The 22,657-nt window shown below is 44.1% G+C and overlaps 1 protein-coding gene across 1 annotated transcript in view; it reads right to left on the bottom strand.

Moving 5' to 3' along the window:
* Window positions 1–14,915: 14,915 nt before the first annotated feature.
* Window positions 14,916–22,657, bottom strand: part of CUNH13orf42 (chromosome unknown C13orf42 homolog) — a 30,426-nt gene continuing 22,684 nt past the window's right edge. The window contains exons 2-4 of the mRNA XM_033177659.1: window positions 20,099–20,246; window positions 17,807–18,047; window positions 14,916–16,824 (exon numbers count right to left, since the gene is read on the bottom strand). Of these exons, the coding sequence (XP_033033550.1) occupies window positions 16,650–16,824; window positions 17,807–18,047; window positions 20,099–20,246 (564 nt within the window). The 3' untranslated portion in view covers window positions 14,916–16,649. The remainder of the gene's footprint in view (window positions 16,825–17,806; window positions 18,048–20,098; window positions 20,247–22,657) is intronic.

The raw sequence follows: 22,657 nt of genomic DNA, 5'->3' as shown, positions 1-22,657 counted from the left end.
CTGTTACCTTTTTCTATATTAAGTGAGCAGTTTCACGACCTTTGACAAATGTATACTATTGTGTAGCTCACATCTTAATGAAGATATAGAACGTCTCTGTGGTCATAGAAAGTTCCCCCGTACCCCTTCTTAATCAACCCTACCACCCCCAGCTGCCCCTGTTCACATTACTATCATATCATTGCCATAGACTAGTTTTGCTTGCTCTTGAACTTCATGTGAATACAGTATGTTCTCTGCTGTGCCTGGCTTAACTTGCTAACTCACGTTTGGTGCATTGAAGGGTTCAAACATCATTCCCCAAATTAGACACATGTATGGAAACACAGCCTCACTTGATGCGTGTCCTGTGATACATGATGAGATCCAATAAACCACATCTTATCTCCTGTGTGCAATGAGAAACACAACGCTTTTCTTTTTCATACTTGTGGGGAGGGCGGGATACCATTGAGAGGTCACTGGAGTAAACCTCTATCATTTAAGGAAAGAAACTAGAGGGAGAATACAAGGTAAGAGTGAGAAGAAAACAGAACCCTGATCTGGTTTTTGGTGTTTTGTTTGTGCATTTCTGGGAATGCAGCTGCCTCATTCCTGGTAGGAAGCCTTTCCTGTGGTTGATGTGTTGCCCCCAGTCTACCTCAGACTTCCTGGCTCCTGAGCTACTGCTGGCTTTCTTTCCAGGGTCTACATCAGCAGGGGAAAGTGTCCCCGGACACAAGACAGGGTGTGGCTGAAGCTGGGCTGCCAGAGGCCCGTCTGTTAAAAAATACGCCCCCCAGCCCCACCCCCCAGGCCTGCCAGGTCTCTGAAATTCTCATTCCTTTTAGCTATAATTTGGGAAACTTCTGACAGAATAAAAATATTATCCCTTTGGCCAAACAGATTAGCTAGTATTCACCTGAGAAGGAAAAGGACATAGAAGAGGTCAACTTTGATGTGTGTGCTTCAGAGGGACTGAGAGGACCGATTTCTACATCAGTCCAAGGCATAGAGTGCTCTCTGAGAGGCAGGCTTTGCAGAGGGAGGTCTCCATCACTAGGGACTGCGGAGGCACAGAATGAAAGGGTTCGGCTTTACTCGTGTGGCAGGTGGTACTGGGTTGGCCTTGTGTTTTCTCCCTTGGTGGGTTTAATATCTCATTGAAAGATGTCTTGAGGCTGGGATAACCTGGCTAAAGGTAGAGCTATGATAAAGAGTCAGATTTCTTTCCACGTATTTGTGTATTATAAACTTTAGTATGCAGGAACAACTGAGTCATCGATCAGTAAGAATCTTCAGGAAAAAAATATCCAGAAGACAGGGCGGTTTGTTTTCTTAAATGTTCATAGTAAGTGCTTGCACTCTTTTCATGCCAGCTGTGATAATAATCACTCACTTTTACCAAGCCTCACCATATGCCTGACACAAAGCACTTTCCATGTTTTAGAATGAGCCACATGAAATTGCCATTTTTTACAGGTCAAAGACTTTAGAATTGAACCAATTGAACCACTTTCATTTGGTTCTACTTAATATTAATTCAGTCTTACCACAATCCTATCGTGTAGGTCCTATTATCATGAACACCCTTGACTGATGGGAGCATTGAGGTGCAGAGACATGAAGTAGCTTCCCTGAGGCTCCAAAACTAGTTAGTGTCGGAGCTGGTATTCACACCCAGGCCTATGTCCTATATCACCTTCAAGAGAAGAATAAAACCAGCTGCCATTAACCCCTCTCTTTTTTCTGGAAGAGGTTTAGGCCTGTCTTGGAGTCAGGCAATATCTTAAGAAAAAATCTCTTTTTCCAGGAAAATCAAAACTCTGGCTTATGTGGGCCCATTTTATTTCATCTACCACACTGGAAAGTGAGGTTTGATTCACACATGTGGTCGAGTACAATGTTGTGAAAAACACCTGAAAATGGGCTCTGAATGTGGAATTCTGAATCCTTTGATTTCAAACAAGAGGTCCTTTGATTTTCCGTTAGGACGGATGAAACCAGCAAGAACTGAGGCATTTCCTACAGGGTGGTAACCAGCTAGTGAACCCAGTTCACCTCCTTCATTGCTAACAGCCCCATACTCGTTGACAATGCTATCTGTGTATTCTAAGAAGAACTAGAGGGCAGGGCTCTTTCCTTTTCAATTTGATTTTCAAATCAATGATGCATAAGTGGACCAGCGGGATTGGTGGGTATAAAGCGCCACCGTGTGGCCAAAGCCCCACATGCCAACAGGCCGCTGTGTAAGTCATTCCCGAGGGAAGGGAGGCAGGAGATGTGTGGCTCTGACCAGGTGGAGGATCATGGCTCAGAGGAGTGGGCTCAAGTCAGTCTTCACCCTGGAACTGGTACTTGAGGTCTGGATTAATCATGAAAAAGTCCTCTGTCTTCCCCAAGTGATAGTGTCCCTCAGTGTAAAATAAGGCTACAACCTTCTCCAGGTGCAGTGGTCCCAGAACTGCAAAGTGAATATAAATCTGACTTTGCATATTATGCAGAGAACCCAGGCAAGAATGGAGGTGAGGTCTCACTACACTGGCACTCGAGGTAAGGGCTCCTTAAGACCAAAGTCAACAATCTTCAAATCTAACCTAATCTATACTTCCATTTGATAAAGGAAAAGTTGCAAATAAACCAGGTGATCTGGGGACCCTATATAAGGAGGCATGACAAAAAAAGGATTGTCACATTGTAACCAACTGAATGTAACTTGCAGATTTATGTATTTTGAGAACCCTGATAATAATAATAATAATAATAAATATTAACTGAATATTTATTGTACTTACTCTGCCAGCCACAGGGCCAAGGGCTTTACGTGCATTGGCCTTGTAAATCACCTATCAGGTGCTTATGAGGGTCCCATGAAGTAGGCACTTGAGCTTTGTTCATTTTACAGTTAGGAAGCTGGGGCTGGGAGCAGGTGAGTAGCACATTCAAGGACATCCAGCTGGTGGGTGGAGGAACCAAGATTCAAGCCAGACCTCCTGCCTACAGAGCCCAATCTTAACAACAAGTTGGAGCAGGGCTGTCTTCTTCAAAACAGCTTTCTCAAGAGACTATACTTCCTGCAATGGAAACATTTTGAGAATTTCTCTTTTACAGCTCTTTTCAGAGTGTGTGGCACAATTTTTGAATATCCTAAGTGATAGCAAATCAACATTCTTTCATTATGACAATACTTAACACTTACTATCTACCAGGCACTTTAACGAGTATATATTCATTTAACTTTCACCATGACACTGTGTTAAGAAATGTTATTATCATGCCCAATTCCCATTTGAGAAAAAATAAGGCAGAGAGAGCCTAAATCATCTGCCCACTTTTACACACCCAGGGCCTCAGGCCTGCAGCTTGGATGAGACGGTGTGAGATGGGGTGAGGTTGGGTAGTTTGTTCTTTGCACAAGGGGGTGCTCGGGACCCAGAGTCCGTCCGCACTCCCACCCGGCGCAGGCCACCCAGTGAAAGGAGCACCTAAGTCATGAATGACGCTTCAGCTGCCCATGGGCTCCTGCTACAGGCAATTGTCTCTCAGCAGGGCTTGAGTTTTAGAAACAGTCAGAAGTAGTGCAGATTGGGTCTCATGAGACAGGTTAGTGAGCTCTCTAGGCCGTGGATAGTCTGATTTTGAATCAAAATTGAGACTGCTTTTCTCACCTGGCTGTGGAGCCTACTCCACCAACCCTGCCGGCCTCCCAAGCCGCTTCCCCTGTCACCCTCTGGGCTCAGTCGGCACCCTTTGAGCACTTCCTCCTCATTGGTCCACTCTTCCTCAAACCTTGCTTGCTCCTCTTCTGCTTAGCTTCTGCATGCTGGGGTACTCCAGGCCTCAGGTGTCAGCTTCCTCCCTCTTACATCTCCACTCAGCACCTAGGTGACCTCACCTCCCTGTGGCTTCAAATTCCATCTCTGCAAGGATGGCCCCGGGATTACACCCTAGACGAAGCCACTCCCCTGAGCTCTACACAAAGGTATCTAATTTCCCATTTGACGTCTCTACTTGGAGGTCTACAGAAAGCTCTAAGTGAACACACCTAAAATAGATCTCTTGATTTCCCTCGCCACCAAACACCCCTGCCCATCAACCCATCCTTCATTCAACTCAATAAAGCGAACCTCTATCACTACCCATGTCTCCATATCGAATTCACAGCAAACCTAAATACTGGAAGGTTCTCCTTCAGAGTTGATCCTAAATCCAATCGTCTTTTGTTACTTCCCTCTCCCCACCCTGATCAAACTACTCCATCTGGACCCGACAGAGCTGCTCAACAGCTGTCCCCACCCTGCCCCCATCCCCAGTCAAAACCTCACCCAACAGCCAGAATCATCTTTTAAAAATGTGATCAGATTATGTTATTCCCTTGCTCAGAACCCTCGAGCACTCCTGGGCACCTTCCTTTCTTCTCCTCAAGATCCCTTGATGCTGTTCCACGTGGAGCCTTCCTTTGCCTGGGCAGTTCTCCTCTTCCTTTGCCTGGGCAGTTCTCCTTCTGGTCTCCATTAATCCCCTATTTCATTCCATTCAAGTGTCACCATCTCTGAGAGGCCTCCACTGACTGAACACCCCACCTTCACCTCTCTACGCTCTGTGCCTTTCTCCACCAGACTTCGTAGCATTTCACCCTTGGCCCTTTATTCTACATAAATATATATTCCTGTCATAGATGACTGCTTATTGCCTGTACACCTCTGCCCCCAAATTTGAAAGCTCTGAAGGAAGGGATCTGGTCCTATTCTGCCTTCAGGGCCTAGAAGAGTGCTTGGCAAATACAGGTGCTCAGTAATGCACTGCAGATCAATAAGGGACGTCTTGGAGCAGCCTCACATGAGCCATACTCCCTCCAGCACAGATGCCTTGCCATGGTATTCCCTCAGCCTGAGTATCTCTCCATGGCCCATGGTCCTTGACATTTTTTTTGTTGTACTTTAAGTTCTAGGGTACATGTGCACAATGTGCAGGTTTGTTACATAGGTATACATATGCCATGGTGGTTTGCTGTACCCCTCAACTCATCATTTACATTAGGAATTTCTCATAACGCTATCCCTCCCCAGGCCTCCCACCCCGCAACAGACCCTGGCGTGTGGTGTTCCTCCTCCCTGACCATGTGTTCTCATTGTTCAACTCCCACTTATGAGTGAGAACATGCAGTGTTTGGTTTTCTGTCCTTGTGATATTTTGCTGAGAGTGATGGTTTCCACCTTCATCCATGTCCCCGCAAAGGACATGAACTCATCCTTTTTTATGACTGCATAGTATTCCATGGTGTATATTTGCCACATTTTCTTTATCCAGTCTATTATTGATGGACATTTGGGTTGGTTCCAAGTCTTTGCTATTTTGAGTAGTGCCACAATAAACATACGTGTGCATGTGTCTCTATGGTAGCATGATTTATAATCCTTTGGGTATATACCCAGTAATGGGATTGTTGGGTCAAATGGTATTTCTAGTTCTAGATCCTTGAGGAATCACCACACTGTCTTCCACAATGGGTGAACTAATTTACACTCCCACCAACAGTGTAAAAGCATTTCTATTTCTCCACATCCTCTCCAGCATCTGTTGTTTGACTTTTTAATGATCGCCATTCTAACTGGTGTGAGATGGTATCTCATTATGGTTTTGATCTGCATTTTTCTAGTGACCAGTGATGATGAGCATTTTTTCATTTCTGTTGGCTGCATAAATGTCTTCTTTTGAGAAGAACCTGCTCATACCGTTTGCCCGCTTTTTGATGGGGTTGTTTGATTTTTTCTTGTAAATTTGTTTAAGTTCTTTGTAGATTCTGGATATTAACCAGTTGTCAGATGGATAGATTGCAAACATTTTCTCCCATTCTATAGGTTGCCTGTTCACTCTGATGATAGTTTCTTTTGCTATGCAGAAGCTCTTTAGTTTAATTAGATCCCATTTGTCAATTTTGGCTTTTGTTGCCATTGCTTTTGGTGTTTTAGTCATGAAGTCTTTGCCCATGCCTATGTCCTGAATGGTATTGCCTAGGTTTTCTTATAGGGTTTTTATGGTTTTAGGTCTTACATTTAAGTCTTTAATCCATCTTGAGTTAATTTTGTATAAGGTGTAAGGAAGGGATCCGGTTTCAGCTTTCTACATATGGCTAGCCAGTTTTCCCAGCACCATTTATTAAATAAGGAATCCTTTCCCCATTGCTTGTTTTTGTCAGGTTTGTCAAAGATCAGCTGGTTGTAGATGTGTAGTGTTATTTCTGAGGCCTCTGTTCTGTTCCATTGGTCTATATATGTTTTGGTACCAGTACCATACTATTTTGGTTACTGTAGACTTGTAGTGTAGTTTGAAGTCAGGTAGTGTGATGCCTCCAGCTTTGTTCTTTTTGCTTAGGATTATCTTGGCTATGCGGGCTCTTTTTAGGTTCCATATGAAATTTAATATAGTTTCTTCCAATTCTGTGAAGAAAGTCATTGGTAGCTTGATGGGGATAGCATTGAATCTATAAATTACCTTGGGCAGTGTGGTCATTTTCACAATACTGATTCTTCCTGTCCATGAGCATGGAATGTTCTTCCATTTGTTTGTGTCCTCTTTTGTTTTGTTGAGGAGTGGTTTGTAGTTCTCCTTGAAGAGGTCCTTCACATCCCTTGTGAATTGGATTCCTAGGTATTTTATTCTCTTTGTAGTAATTGTGAATGGGAGTTCACTCATGATTTGGCTCTCTGTTCTTGGTGTATAGGAATGCTTGTGATTTTTGCACACTGATTTTGTATCCAGAGACTTTGCAGAAGTTGCTTATCCATTTAACGAGATTTTGAGCTGAGACGATGGGGTGTTTTCTAAATATGTGATCATGTCATCTGCAAACAGAGACAATTTGACTTCCTCTTTTCCTAACTGAATACCCTTTATTTCTTTCTCTTGTCTGATTGCCCTAGCCAGAACTTCCAATACTATGTTGAAGAGGAGTGGTGAGAGATGGCATCCTTGTCTTGTGCCAGTTTTCAAAGGGAATGCTTCCAGTTTTTGCCCATTCAGTATAATATTGGCTATGGGTTTGCCATAAATAGCTCTTATTATTTTGAAATATGTTCCATCAATACCTAGTTCACTGAGAGTTTTTAGCATGAAAAGCTGTTGAATTTTGTTCAAGGCCTTTTCTGCATCTATTGAGATAATCATGTGGTTTTTATCGTTGGTTCTGTTTATGTGATGGATTATGTTTATTGATTTGCATATGTTGAACCAGCCTTACATCCAGGGATGAAGCCAACTTGATCGTGGTGGATAAGCTTTTTGATGTGCTGCTGGATTTGGTTTGCCAGTATTTTATTGAGGATTTTCACGTCAATGTTCATCAGGGATATTGGCCTAAAATTCTTTTTTTGTTGTTGTTGTGTCTTTGCCAGGCTTTGGTATCAGGATGATGCTGGTCTCATAAAATGAGTTAGGGAGGATTCCCTCTTTTTCTGTTGATTGGAATCGTTTCAGAAGGAATGGTACCAGCTGCTTTTTGTACCTCTGGTAGAATTCGACTGTGAATCCATCTGGTCCTGGACTTTTTTTGGTTGGTAGGCTATTAATTATTGTCTCTATTTCAGAACCTGTTATTTGTCTATTCAGAGATTTAACTTCTTCCTGGTTTATTCTTGGGAGGGTGTATGTGTCCAGGAATTTATCCGTTTCTTCTAGGTTTTCTAGTTTATTTGTGTAGAGGTATTTATAGTATTCTCTGATGGTAGTTTGTTTTCCTTTAGGATCAGTGATGATATCCCGTTTATCATTTTCTATTGCATTTATTTATTCTTCTCTCTTTTCTTCTTTATTAGTCTTGCTAGCAGTCTATCTATTTCATTGATCTTTTCAAAAAAACAGCTGCTGGATTCATTGATTTTTTGAAGGGCTTTTTGTGTCTCTATCTCCTTCAGTTCTGCTCTGATCTTAGTTATTTCTTTTCTTCTGTTAGCTTTTGAATTTGTTTGCTCTTGCTTCTCTAGTTCTTTTAATTGTGATGTTAGGGTATCAATTTTAGATCTTTCCTGCTTTCTCTTGTGGGCATTTAGTGCTATAAATTTCCCTCTACACACTGCTTTAAATGTGTCCCAGATATTCTGGTATGTTGTGTCTTTGTTCTCACTGGTTTCAAAGAACGTCTTTATTTCTGCCTTCGTTTCGTTATTTACCCAGTAATCATTCAGGAGCAGGTTGTTCAGTTTCCACTCAGTTGTGTGGTTTTGAGTGAGTTTCTTAATCCTGAGTTCTAATTTGATTGCACTGTGGTCTGAGAGACAGTTTGTTGTGATTTCTGTTCTTTTACATTTGCTGAGGAGTTTTTACTTCCAATTATGTAGTGAATTTTAGAATAAGTGTGATGTGGTGCTGAGAATAATGTATATTCTATTGATTTGGGGTGGAGTGTTCTGTCTGTAGATGTCTATTAGGTCTGCTTAGTCCAGAGCTGAGTTCAAGTCCCAGATATGCTTGTTAATTTTCTGTCTTGTTGATCTGTCTAATATTGACAGTGGGTTGCTAAAGTATCCCATTATTGCTGTCTGGGAGTCCAAGTCTCTTTTAGGTCTGTAAGAACTTCCTTTATGAATCTGGGTGCTCCTGTATTGGGTTCATATATATTTAGGATAGTTAGCTCTTCTTGTTGAATTGATCCCTTTACCATTATGTAATGGCCTTTTTTGTCTCTTTTGGTCTTTGTTGGTTTGAAGTCTGTCTTATCAGAGACTAGAATTGCAATCCCTGTTTTGTTTTCTTTTTTGTTTGTTTTCTTTTTGTTTTTCTTTTCTTTTTTTTTTTTTCTTGCTTTCCATTTGCTTGGTAGATCTTCCTCCATCCTTTCATTTTGAGCCTATGTGTGTCTCTGCACGTGAGATGGGTCTCCTGAATATAACACACTGATGGGTCTTGACTTTTTATCCAATTTGCCAGTCTGTGTCTTTTAATTGTGGCATTGGCCAGGCGCGGTGGCTCAAGCCTGTAATCCCAGCACTTTGGGAGGCCGAGACGGGCGGATCACGAGGTCAGGAGATCGAGACCATCCTGGCTAACATGGTGAAACCTCATCTCTACTAAAAAAAAAAAAATACAAAAAAGTAGCCAGGCGAAGTGGCGGGCGCCTGTAGTCCCAGCTACTCGGGAGGCTGAGGCAGGAGAATGGCGTAAACCCAGGAGGCGGAGCTTGCAGTGAGCTGAGATCCGGCCACTGCACTCCAGCCCGGGCGACAGAGCGAGACTCCATCTCAAAAAAGAAAATTGTGGCATTTAGCCCATTTACATTTAAGGCTAATGTTGTCATGTGCGAATTTGATCCTGTCGTTATGATGCTAGCTGATTATTTTGCCCATTAGTTGATGCAGTTTCTTCCTAGCATCAACGGTCTTTACAATTTTGCATGTTTTTGCAGTGGCTGGTACCAGTTGTTCCTTTCCATGTTTAGTGCTTCCTTTAGGAGCTCTTGTAAGGCAGGCCTGATGGTGACAAAATCTCTCAGCATTTGCTTGTCTATAAAGGATTTTATTTCTCCTTCACTTATGAAGCTTAGTTTGGCTGGATATGAAATTCTAGGTTGAAAATTCTTTTCTTTAAGAATTTTGAACATTGACCCCCACTCTCTTCTGGGTTGTAGGGTTTCTGCCGAGAGATCTGCTGTTAGTCTGATGGGCTTCCCTTTGTAAGTAATCAGACCTTTCTCTCTGGTTGCCCTTAACATTTTTTCCTTCATTTCAACCTTGGTGAATCTGACAATTATTTGTCTTGGAGTTGCTCTTCTCGAGGAGTATCTTTTTGGTGTTCTCTGTATTTCCTGAATTTGAATGTTGGCCTGCCTTGCTAGGTTGGGGAAGTTCTCCTGGAGAATATCCTGAAGAGTGTTTTCTATTTGGTTCCATTCTCCCCATCACTTTCAGGAACACCAATCACATAGATTTGGTCTTTTCACATAGTCTCATATTTCTTGGAGGCTTTGTTCATTTCTTTTCACTCTTTTTTCTTTAATCTTGTCTTCTAGCTTTATTTCATTACTTTGATATTCAATCACTGATATCCTTTCTTCTGCTTGATCAGATCAGCTACTGAAGCTTGTATATGCTTTACGAAGTTCTCGTACTGTGGTTTTCAGCTCCATCAGGTCACTTAAGCTCTTCTCAAGACTAGTTATTCTAGTTAGCCATTAGTCTAACCTTTTTTCAGGGTTTTTAGCTTCTTTGCAATGGGTTAGAATATGCTCCTTTAGCTCAGAGAAGTTTGTTATTACCGACCTTCTGAAGCCTACTTGTGTCAACTGGTCAAACTCATTCTCCATCCAGTTTTGTTCCCTTGCTCGCAAGGAGTTGTGTTCCTTTGGAGGAGAAGAGGCATTTTGGTGTCTGGAATTTTCAGCCTTTCTGCTCTGGTTTCTCCCCGTCTTTGTGGTTTTATCTACCTTTGGTCTTTGATGTTGGTGACCTACAGATGGGGTTTTGTTGTAGATGACTTTTTTGTTGATGTTGATGCTATTCCTTTCTGTTTGTTAGTTTTCCTTCTAACAGACAGGCTTCTCAGCTGCAGGTCTGTTGGAGTTTGCTGGAGGTCCACTCCAGACCCTTTTTGCCTGGATATCACCAGCAGAGGCTGCAGAACAGCAAATATTGCTGCCTGATCCTTCCTCTGGAGGCTTCGTCCCAGAAGGGCACTCACCTGTATGAGGTGTCTGTCAGCCCCCACTGGGAGGTGTCTCCCAATCAGGCTCCACAGGGGCCAGGGACCCTCTTAAGGAGGCAGTCTGTTCATTATCGGAGCTCAAACACCATGCTGGGAGAACCACTGTTCTCTTCAGAGTTGTCAGGCAGGGATGTTTAAGTCTGCAGAAGTTGTCTGCTGGCTTTTGCCCTGCCCCCAGAGGTGGAATCTAGAGAGGTGGTAGGCGTTGCTGAGTTGCAGTGGGCTCCACTCGGTTTAAGCTTCCCTGCCTCTTTGTTTATACTGTGAGCATAGAACTGCCTACTCAAGCCTCAGCAATGGTGGATGCCCCTCCCCCCACCAAACTCCAGTGTCCCAGGTTGATCTCAGACTGCTGCGCTAGCAGTGAGCAAGACTCAATGGGTGTGGGACCTGCCATGCCAAGCACAGGAGGGAATCTCCTGGTCTGCTGGTTGCAAAGACCATGGGAAAAGCACAGTATTCGGGCAGGAGTGTACCGTTCCTCCGGGTACAGTCACTCATGGCTTCCCGTGGCTAGGAAAGGGAAATCCCCCAACCCTTTGTGCTTCCTGGGTGAGGCAATGCCCCGCCCTGCTTTGGCTCACCCTCCATAGGCTGCACCCACTGTTTGACCAGTCCCAATGAGATGAACCAGGTACCTCAGTTGGAAATGCAGAAATCACCCCTCTTCTGCATCTATCTCACTGGGAACTGTAGACCAGAGCTGTTCCTATTTGGCCATCTTGGAAGTGACCTCCAGCCCTTGACATTCTGATGCTTCATGGTCTCCTGCCAGTCTCATCTCATGGTCATTTCATTCATTTATTCAATCTGTCAATCATTCAGTCAACACACAGTTGGTGTAGTTCTAAGTCCTGGGGATACAGTGAGCAGAGCAGACTAAGCCCTTGCCCACATGGGACTCACAGTCTAATGGGGACATAGACATGGGTGCAGGTGTGTGTGTGTGTGTGTACATGCATTAGATCATAGTAAACACAACAAATAAAACTTCAGCATTGTAGGGATGAAGCAGTGATGCTTGAGATCCGGTGGATAGGAGAGGCCTCTCTGAGGAGGCAACTGTTGAGTGCCGGAGCCTAAAAAATGAAACCATGTGGGATCTAGAATGTTCTTCCCAAGGCACCCTACCCTGACTAGCTCAGATTTATCTGACAACTTTTTGGAGACACCCTGGGCCTCTGGCAGAGCACATACTACAATTCTGATTCATGTGTGTTGGTGCAATCCTTTGGTTAACGTCTGTCTCTTCTGTGAGACTAGAAGCTCTGTGAGAGGCTCTGTTTATGATATATCCCCAGACACACGGCTGGGACATAGCACATGCTCAATAGTATTTGTCAAATGACAGATGAAAGGATAAACAAACACAGGCAATTCTCCCAAGAGAATGTCCAGTAGGCTTTGGCATTCTCTGTGGCCTGTGAGATCATCCAAAATGACTATGAATGACTATGTGAACTGATTTACAAAGTGTGCCTGCCCAAACCTCTACTCATCTCACCACGCTCCCCCTCCTCCTTGCAAAGAGACCTGCATAGAACCAGGTGTTGGTGAAGAACTGGGGCGGGGGGGAGCTGAGCACCCAGTGTTTGATCAGGGATGCTGGAACGACTGGAGGAAGGCAGTCCCTGAGGATGCAGGCGAATGACATGGGACCATGGGTAAGATCTGCCATAAGAGTCTGATCTGGCCAGATCTGGGGAGTTTAGGGGCAAACACTACATCGTGGGGAGGAAAGAAGTCAAAGAGGATGGAGAAACCAAGGGAGCCAGGGGACAGTCAGGAGTCGGACAAGGGCTAGAGAGTCTCTCTTGCTAGGGACATGGGCAGCTTGGATTGGTTTAAGCTCACAATGTTTCAGGGGACAGCCTTGGGGATCCTACTCCTCCCCCTAACTATACCTGGTTCTACTTCACCTCTCCACTCTCCAACTTGAGATGCAATAATGGTGCAATTCTTTATCCCTGTCTGCCCAACTCTATGCCCCTCCTTTGACTTCCTCCAACCTTTTCAGTCTGATTTTCCATGGCTGCTCGATAGAAACCCTGCCCTTCAGTCAAGGGCGCTTATTTACTGTCCCCTACCCTTTCCACTACTGTTTCCATAGCTGTGCTTTTGCATGCTGTTCCCCACCAACAGTCTTCTGTTAAAGTCCAAATCCATCTTTCAAGGCTTCACGAACCCAGCCATGACGTTCTCCCCTAACACCTCAAGCTCTGTGGGCTCTCTCCCTTCCCAGAGCTCCTTTTGTAGGTAGACAGTGACACTCAGTGAAGCAGAAGGAGCTCAGCACAGATTCTCTGTGTTCATCCTGTTTTCTCCCTTTGGATCACCAACTATTGAAGGGCAGAAAGCAGATCAAGTGTTCTTTTGCTTGGCACATAGTTGCTTAATAAAGACGTGATGGACTCATTGAAGAAAAACATCACTCTTGACCAGCAGCAATGTTTATCTAGAACCATTGCCCATTCCTCATCCTTATAGGGTTGAAATGACATGTTTTTTCCACTTGGGAATTTTGTATAATTGAAAAGTCTTTCTGAAATTGGAACCTGTCAGACAAGACAGAATTTCAACTTAACCAGATTACAAGGGAAGAGCTGGAACCAAAGGAGTTTGTAAATGAGATAATGTAAATGTAAAGTCAGAATTAGTCACAGATATTGGGCTTTTATAATGAAGCTTAAAAGGGAATTGGGCTGGGTCTGTAAGAAGGACTAGAACATCTTGTGATGCTGTATGGTTGGCTAAATAATGGCCTCCCAAAGATGTTTCCATCCGAATGCCCTGTGAATGTCATTTTATATGGCAAAAGATATTTTGCACAATTGATTTAAGTAAGGATTTGGAGATGGAGTGACTACCCTAGATTGCTCAGGTGAGAGTGATGTAATCACAAAGATCCTTTTAATAGGCTGGGCATGGGGGCTCACACCTGCAATCCCAGCACTTTGGGAGGCCAAGGCGGGCAGATCACCTGAGGTTGGGAGTTTGCGACCAGCCTGACCAACATGGAGAAACCCTGTCTCTACTAAAAATACAAAATTAGCCAGGCGTGGTGGCACATGCCTGTAATCCCAGCTACTCAGGAGGCTGAGGCAAGAGAATCGCTTGAACCCGGGAGGCGGAGGTTGCGGTGAGCCAAGATCGAGCCCATTGCACTCCAGCCTGGGCAACATGACCAAAACTCTGTCTCAAAAAAGAAAAAAAGTCCTTATAAATGGGAAGCAGGAACACAGACTGAGCAGGTGGAGACATGATGATGGAATCAATGGGTTGGAGTGACACAGGATGGGGTCACCAGCCAAGGAATGTAGGAAGCCCCTGGAAGCTGAAAAAGGCAAGGAAATGGATTCTCCTCTAAAGCTGCCAGAAGGAACATAGCCATGCCAACATCTTGACCTAATCTGGTGAAACTGGTTTAGGTTCTTCTGACTTCCAGACTGTAAGAGCATACATATATATTGTTTTAAGTGTTAAAATCTGTGGTCATTTATTATAGCAGCAACAGGAAACACATCCTCTATGCAAAGGCGATCAATGGTAAGAGGAACAAAGTGTCCTGTTAGACACACTTTGGGCTCTGTGTCTGAGAATGGGCACCAGGAAGGTCAGTCTTAGCAGCCATGCTCTCAGTTGCATGGTACATGGCTGGGTACACACGATTCAAATTGAACTAGCAGCTCCATGCATCTTGCCCCATGAAGCAGAAGACAGTCTGTAGCAGGAGCTAGAAACCAGGGGCTACTAAAAAACAAGCCAGATGCCAGGGACGCACATCCTCTCTTTTTGACATTCTGTCTGAGGATAGGTAGATTTTCATGTATCAAAACAGAATCCTGGGAAAGCCAGAGATGCTAACACAGTCCCAGTGACCAGCTTGATTCCATTGAATAACTGGCCAATCCAAGGAAGAAAAGAATCCATCGACTCAACTGGGTTTTCGGAATTGACTTTTATTGTTTCAGATTTGATTTATCTCAAACCCCACCAGACACCATCTCAAGATTCCGCAGGCAGAGCCCAGATCCTTAGGTTTATCACCAACTTCAAACACCTAAAAATTATCCCCAAAGATGAGACAACCTTCTGTTTCCCAATCATGGAATTTTTTCAGGTTGTCTGTGTATAGTCTAGTGAAAACAAAAACATACAAAACAAAGCAAAATAAGATGGCACAGCTTCATGTCCCATAAGCAATAAATGCTTTAAAAAAATAAAAAACAGGACTCCAAATATCCTCTCAGCCATGTTTATTTTCTTATCTTTGAAAACAAAATGTACACAGTATCTTCACTACATAATTTCAGGGTGGATCTATGATAAACTGTAGTTTGATAAGAGGCAGAGTAAAGACACCTTTATCCTGAGTTTATCCCCAACAATGAACTTTTATAGATGAAGTTTCAAACAAGGCCACATTTAGAGAAAAGAAAAGATCTGTGGTGATAAATGGCAGTGCTTTAATGCAGTTTATAAAACAAATCTCCTACACATTTATTTTCCAGACAAGCTTCTGGCTATAGTTGGGTTAGTACAAGCAACAAAATGAAAGAATCCTTCCAAACATTGACATTGGCACTCGAAAAATAATAAAGAGAAGTATTAAAACATTTCCAGTATGGTTTCATTCTGAAAACATGTTGAGATGAAATTTCTAAGAATGCAATATAATTACTAGCTGTCTTTTATTTCTAAGAGTTACATATTCTTAGATGCATATGATCAGGTTCACATAAACAAAAGGTTCTTCCTAAAAAATGGAACAATAAGAATATCATCCCACAGTCATGGCAGAAAGGAAGCTTCTGTTCAGTTCTTAGCCTGACCTTAGCCTAGAACATCCTTGGCTTAATTTAAGTGATTGTTTTTTATTTTTGTTTTTGTTTTTGCTTTTTAGTCTCTCTCCCTTCCTTCTGCCCAAAGGCCCTTATACATGTACAGACTGGTTTATAAGAAAATGCCAAAAAAAGAAGTGAGAATGGATAAAGTTCAGTATATTCTCCAAACCAGTGGTTCTCAAGCTTGAATGGGCACAACTATTGCAAAAATACAAAAAGTATTTAGAAATACAAAGAATATATTTTAAATGTAATTCTGATTCAGATACTTCCTAAAATACAGAAATCCTTTCTATACCAAAAGAACATAATGATTCTGATTGTTCTCTTAACTGGGGAAAGGGAAAGGCATGGCCTGTCATAAACTGGTTCCATGGATATTTAAAGAGATTTTTCTGGGTAAGAATTAGAAGAAAAAGAAAAAGAATCACCCCGTCTTCCTTCTTCTCTAGTCAATTGCCTACGGGAAGGGGTGCTAAGTTTTTGGGCCTGAGGAAACAGTGTGGCCCCCAGGCAGGCCCCTGACATACCCCTTCTCTCACCCCATTGCCAGGGCATTAGCCTCATCTTAGCCTAATGCAGCAGGAGTTTCTGGAAATCTCTGAAAAGACAGCAAAGGGAGCTGCTTTCTCAACTGCATTCTGCACACAAGAAGACAACCTCAGTGCAGATCCAGCGGGTCTCTGAGCCTCATAGAAAGAAGAGCTACCTCTCTGAAGCTTTGGCCCAGAAATCTATGGGTGAGTTCATCTCTGGTACTGAGCACATCGCCAGCAGCCACCTGGACAGACACGTGGAGAATGAGGAACAGGCCGGGTGAGGTCAGGGGAGTGAGCCCAGACACTCCACTCAACACCTTCCATTCCTTCAGCTCTTGAAGACCAGCCAGGCTGTAAGTCCCTGCTCATCAGCCCATGCAGAGAAACTCAGGCTCTGAGAGTGTCCTGAGACCCGTCCCCTGGGAAGCCACAGGTCTGTTTGGCACTAGCACAGCACCAGCAGGCAGTGTGCCAAGGGGGTTGACTGTGTTACAATTTGCATTTTCAACTCTACCAAACACCTCGTGCTGCACTGAAAGTGGACAGCTTCTCAGGGACCCAGCCTGAGACACGTCAAGGAATCCAGATGGGGTCAGGGCACTGTCCGTTCCCAAAGTCTTTTTCGAAGCAGCCACTGTCCTTTGGGGTTCTCTGTCTCATAGTAGTCCTCCCCAGGAGATATCTGGGGCTCCAACGCAAAGAGCTCTGCATCCCACTCCATATCTTCTCCTGAGAAGTTGAAAAGGATCTGTCTGGAGCTCCCCAGGCTGGAAGGAAGGAATGAGGCAGGAGGTTTAAGTTCGGCTTGGCTGGCCACACAGAGGGAAGGGATGCTCGATTACCACCATTCTCATGGAGACCCTCAGATTGCTGCCCTAGTCCTGGGTCTTGGGGAGGACCAAATGGTGTCACCATGGGGGCCATGGGTGGACATCAGCTGGACCTTGGCCTGGCCTTGAAGGGGAAGGATGGGTGGTGAGGGCTGGGTTGTGATTTTAATATGTCCAGTGTGTGGTCTGTTACTGTGGGAGGAAAATGCTATCTAGAAAACCCCTAAATCCAACAGGGTTTAGTGGCTTTTGTAGAAGCAAAGAAAGACAGCTGGTGAGGCTTGACAGGCCCTTCCATTGTGACAGGCAAGGGGCCCTGCAGCATGGCCTGGGTTGCCCAAACCCAGAAAGAACTTACCTCTCTGAGTGAGTAGATAACAGGGATTTGATGGTTAGTAATGGTAACTAGGCCTGAAGGAAGAAGATCTAAAAGGAAAGAGGCCAGAGGAGATGGTGGTAAGATGGCCCAAGAGGGGCCTGGCCAGCAAGAATTTCTACATCTGGGAGCCCGCCTGGTGCCTTTTAGAGAGGGGCATCTGATTCATTTGATGTTGGTTTCCTTTTGGTGCTATGCTCTGTTCAACCTCAAAATCATTATAAGTCTGTAGCACGCAATGCGTCAGTGGCACTGGGGGGAATCCATGAAGGTGGATGGCACAGTGCATGGGCTAAGTGGGCCAGAAAGAAAGGGAGGCACACCCAGGAAGAAGCAAGTTAGGAGCAGGCAACAGCAGTGCACCAGGCTAGAGTGCAGACTACCAAAAAAAATGTTGAAACTAAGACCTCCCCAACACTATATACATATATATATATATAATATTTGGCATGTAAGATGGGGCTCGAGGCACCTTAAGGATCACCCCAAGCGTCTGGAGGCCATGAGAACATCTTGGTCATGCTATTTAGCCCAAGCACTTACTCTTTTTTGCAGGCTTTGGGCTTAAATTTCCAGGTGCTGAAGGCCCCTTCCACAGCCTTGGGCAAATAAATGGGGTGCCTCTCAAGTCTCCTCTGAGTGCCCACAGTCCTGCACTCAGTGCTCCTTCGAAATTGGCCATCCACAGTATGCACAGTGTGAGCAGCGATATCCTCGGAGTGTCTGCGCGGCGCCCGCAGGATCCAGTTAGAATGCAAGCTGTGCTCCCGGGAGCTGGTGGCCACTGGAAGAGAAAAGCATGTGACCTGGGAAGGAAGGACTTGCCATTGGGAGGCACATAAGGCAAAGGAGAGGGCGGATTGGACTGAACACTCACAGGAAAAGGGTATAGGCAACCATGATCGTAATAGTGAATTCTTAGAAAGGCCTGATAGCCAAGCAAAGCAGATCTGACTCTGCCGTTGCAGTGCAGGAGGAATGCAATGGAATATATGTCCATTAAAATTGAGGACATAGGCCGGGTGCGGGGGCTCACGCCTGTAATCCCAGCACTTTGGGAGTCTGAAGCAGGCGGATCACCTGAGGCCAGGAGTTGAGACCAGCCTGGCCAACATGGAGAAACCCCATCTCTATTAAAAACACAAAAATTAACCGGAGGCATGGTGGCAGGCGCTTATAATCACAGCTACCTGAGAGGCAGAGGTAGCAGTGAGCCGAGACCGCATCACTGCACTCCAGCCTGGATGACAGAGCGAGACTCCATCTCAAAAAAAAAGAAAAAAAAACCATGAAGACACAGATCTGTATTTATTGACTTGGAAAGTAGCCCAAGATGTATTGTAAATTGTTAAATGAAAGGAGATCCTAGTTTTATTTCAAAAAAATTAAAATGAGTCTGTGAGTTTGTATGTGTGTGTGAGAGTGTGTGTGTGTGTGTGTGTTAAAACCACACTCAAAAGGACATACCCCCAAATGTTAATAGTGATGATCATCTCTGGGTGGTAGTTTTGCAGGTCATATTTTTTTGCTCTCTTCTTTATGCTTTGGTATGTTTTTTGTTATCAGAGGAGAAAAGTGGCCATTTCATGAACTGAATAAAAATGACTTGGTCACACTCATTTTTATTAAAAATCATAACTCTGAAAATGACCCTTGCATCCTTAGTGGATTTTGTCATCCCTTCACCAATATCCTGAATTTCCTAGGCCTCCTCACTCCCAGGGGCAGGGCTGCCATCTGTCAGGGACTGGAGGGGCTGCGTGGGAGAGGAGGAGGATAAGAATAAGCTTGGGGAGCAGGGTTAACCTTCTGTGAAACTGCAAGAACCCAATGTGAAACCCCAAATCCCACAGACACATATCTATTAAGGCCAGAACAACAACAATAAATCACAAGCTTCTTTCAAGCATTAGAGAAAATATTCATGAATTATTTAATATTGGTACCAAAAGCTTTGACCTTAGTATAAGGGGCCAGTGAGCCCCCTGAATAAAACCATCATTAATTTACGCCATGGGGGGCAAGTCAAAGATTAAACAAACTGTCTGACAGTCGCATGATGGAATATAAAGGGGACTCAGCTGATGTGTTTGGATTTTTTGCTCTCCATCGGGAGGGATGCCCCACGACACGCTTTAGTGAGGAGGGAAGCATGGCCTCAGGCCTCACCCCACTCCAGCTCTAGCAGTCCAGGCTGGGTCTGGGCAGCCACGGTGGGCCTCTCCTGCCCTATGCACCACGCTACTGCCTAACCTAGGCATGGTCCGAAGCTGGATTCTCAAATACAGTTTGTCCATTCCCTTTTTTTTTTTAAGTTGCGGTGAAGCGTACAGAGCATAAAATTTACCATCATCACCATTTTTTAAGTGTGCCGTTCAGTAGCGTTCAGTATATTCACATTGTTGTGCGAGCGACCTCTGGAACTCTTTCATCTCAAAAAACTGAAACTGTACCCTTTAAATGACACCCCTCATTGATTCTCCTTCCTTCATCATTTCCCTATTGCTGTCCTTCTTAGAGTCTTAGGAAAGTCTCAACTGTCTCAGCCGTGGTAAGTGGACCGCAGAGAAAACATTGTCCAAACATGGCACCAGAGTGTTTGAGGGACAGGCTGGAGCGGTGGCAGCAGAGACAACGGAAGTAAGAGATCCCCACAGAGGATGGGCTGAGGGCCTGGCTCCAGCTTGGAGGTGCAGGGTTTCCCTGCAATCAGGGAGGTGGGATTCCTGGTGGCCTACCCTATAAGTCTACCGCAGAGCCCCCAGCCCGCCTTCACAGCATCACAGCCCCATCCACCTTCAGACACCATCTTCCCACTGCCTTCCTGGAACTCACCGTCAAAGTCCACGTCTTCATTTGGTGGGGTGGCCTCGGCAGCCCGGGGCCGTCTCTCTGTATCCAGCTCTGCAATGATGGAGTCAAAGAAGGCAATGGCCTCGGCCACATCGGCACTGAACTGCGAGTATTTCTTTGGGGTTGCTTTCTGCTAGAGGTGAAGGGGAGAAGAGAGAGTTGCCTGAGGCAGTAAGCCAGAGACTCAGAAAAGGGTGAAATGTTGCTAAAATGAAATGCGCATGGGGTTAGGGATTTGTGAGGTTTCAAAGGTAACTATGAATAAGTGCCCTGTGGAAGGAGGGTAGATACTCCAGGTCCACAATTGCTGTAGGTCAATGGATTTCTAATTATCTCAAGAAGGGAGAGTGAAAGGACAACAAGATCTTCTTCTTTCTTGGTCACAGATTTGCTGTCAGACATTAGGCAAAATAATTAGTCTTTTTTTAGCCTTGTTCCTTGCTGATAAACACCCAATTAGGAGATTGCACAGTTCCTTAGGTAGGTGGTGAGATGCTTACAGCAGAAAAGAAATGATAGATCTCCAGATATGTTGAAAATGCTCTAAGAGTTGTCAGTTTCTATAATAACTCAATTGTACATTTTTAAATAGCTAAAAGAGTATAATTGGATTTTTTGAAACACAAAGGATAAATGCTTGAGGGGATGGATACCGCATTTTCCATGATGTGATTATTTCACATTGCATTCCTGTCTCAAAACATCTCATGTACCCTATAAATATATACCCCATAAATATATACCTACTATATACCCACAAAAATTAAAAATAAACTTTTTTTTAAAATAAAGATGTTTTCAGTTTCTAAAGGAACCAAATTTACACTCAAATCATGGAATAAATTAAAATTAGTATAGTTGTTTGAAAAGTACAAAGAATAATAAAATAGAGAGTTTCAAGAATCTGTTCAGTAGCTAACCAGGTTCCAGGCTTTTTCCTTACCGTTCCCTTCATGATCTTCACAATAGTCCTGTCATGAGTGACCGACATCATGGAAGTTCATGATCCAAGATGGCTTTCAGTGGAGAACTCATGGTCTCTAGAACTGACCAAATCAATATGTGTACTAATAAAAACTCTCTGAGGAATTTAGGAAATAAGAGGACTTGGGGAGAGAAAAAAAGGGACAGATGTGTTAACATGGGCACTTTTGATCCAATGTAATTTTATTTTATATGGGCATTTTGAAAATAGGATGGTATTAAAAGTGAATATGATTTAGTTATAGACAGATGTGTCAGGAAAGAAAATGACAGCATCTCTATCTGTACAAGATGTTTATTAAGTGTATGCATTTCGTACTACTAAGGAACATTTTTAAATAGAGAAGTTTTTTCCTTTTATACTTGCAAAATATCAAAGGAAAGCTCTAAGAGCTTTCTTAGAGGAAGATGTTGAAGGACCACAATATATACCTTGATATGATTTGGCTCCATGTCCCTACACAAATTTCATCCTGAACTGTAATCCCCACATGTCGAGGGAGAGACCTGGTGGGAGGTGATTGGATCATGGGGGCGGTTTCCTCTTTGCTGTTCTAGTGATAGTGAGTTCTCTTGAGATCTGATGGTTTAAAAGTGTGGCACCTCCCCTTTGCTCGCCCTCTCTCTCCTGCTGCCTTGTGACGAAGATGCCTACTCTCCCTTCACCTTCCACCATGATTGTAAGTTTCCTGAGGCCTCCCCAGCCATGCAGAACTGCGAGTCAATTAAACCTCTTTTATTTACAAAGTACCCAGTCTGGGGTAGGATCTTTACAGCCGTGTCTCCTGGTCCTTCTGCTCCATCACACTGGTCACCTCTCCACCTGCTTTCTGGCTGGCAGAAGCTTTTGGAAATCTCTCTTCCATGGATGGCCTTTCTCTTTTAAAATGAAACTGAGGAGAGGAAAAGTAGAAACTTCAAGAACATAGAGAAAAAGAGAAAGGCCATCCATGGAAGAGAAATTTCCAAAAGCTTCTGCCAGTCAGAAAGCAGGTGGAGAGGTGACCAATGTGATGGAGCAGAAGGACCAGGTCCCAGAGCATCATGGGTGGGGTGGCAGCTGAGAAGAGGGACAATTCAACCTTCAGGAAGTGGAGACACTCTAGACTGGGTGACAGCAAGTGCAACAAGGACCGGGCATGGGATGAGACTAAAACACTGAGTGCAGCAGGCCCAGCTGCCAGGCATCCTTCTTGCAGGCAAGTGACAGAAGGCTCGTGCCTGGAGGTAGGTCCACACTTGTTCATTCTCCCTGCATTTTCTCTTGCTCCTTCCTTTGCCTTGGATGTTCTCATTGGCTGACTTCCAATTCATCCAGTGAATCTTGGCTGAGACTGCTCCTTCTCCAGGAAGCCTACCCCTCTCCTGGGCTAAGTTTCCATCCTCTAGGTTCCCATGGGTTTCAGTACCTAACCTAAGTCTACGATGACAGATATCATTTTAGAGATTTTGGTGAAGTGGAGAAGAGAGAAACAAAGAGTGGATAAAGTCATTCTTTGGCTGACCCCTGAGGAAGGATGAGTATTATTTAATAGTAATGCAAGGTCCATGGTGGTT

This window comes from Trachypithecus francoisi, unplaced genomic scaffold (genome assembly GCF_009764315.1).
Source record: "Trachypithecus francoisi isolate TF-2019V2 unplaced genomic scaffold, Tfra_2.0 Lachesis_group18, whole genome shotgun sequence".
Classification (NCBI taxonomy): domain Eukaryota; kingdom Metazoa; phylum Chordata; class Mammalia; order Primates; family Cercopithecidae; genus Trachypithecus; species Trachypithecus francoisi.
The sequence above is the reverse complement of the archived record's forward strand: the minus strand, read 5'-3'. Positions and strand labels throughout refer to the sequence as shown.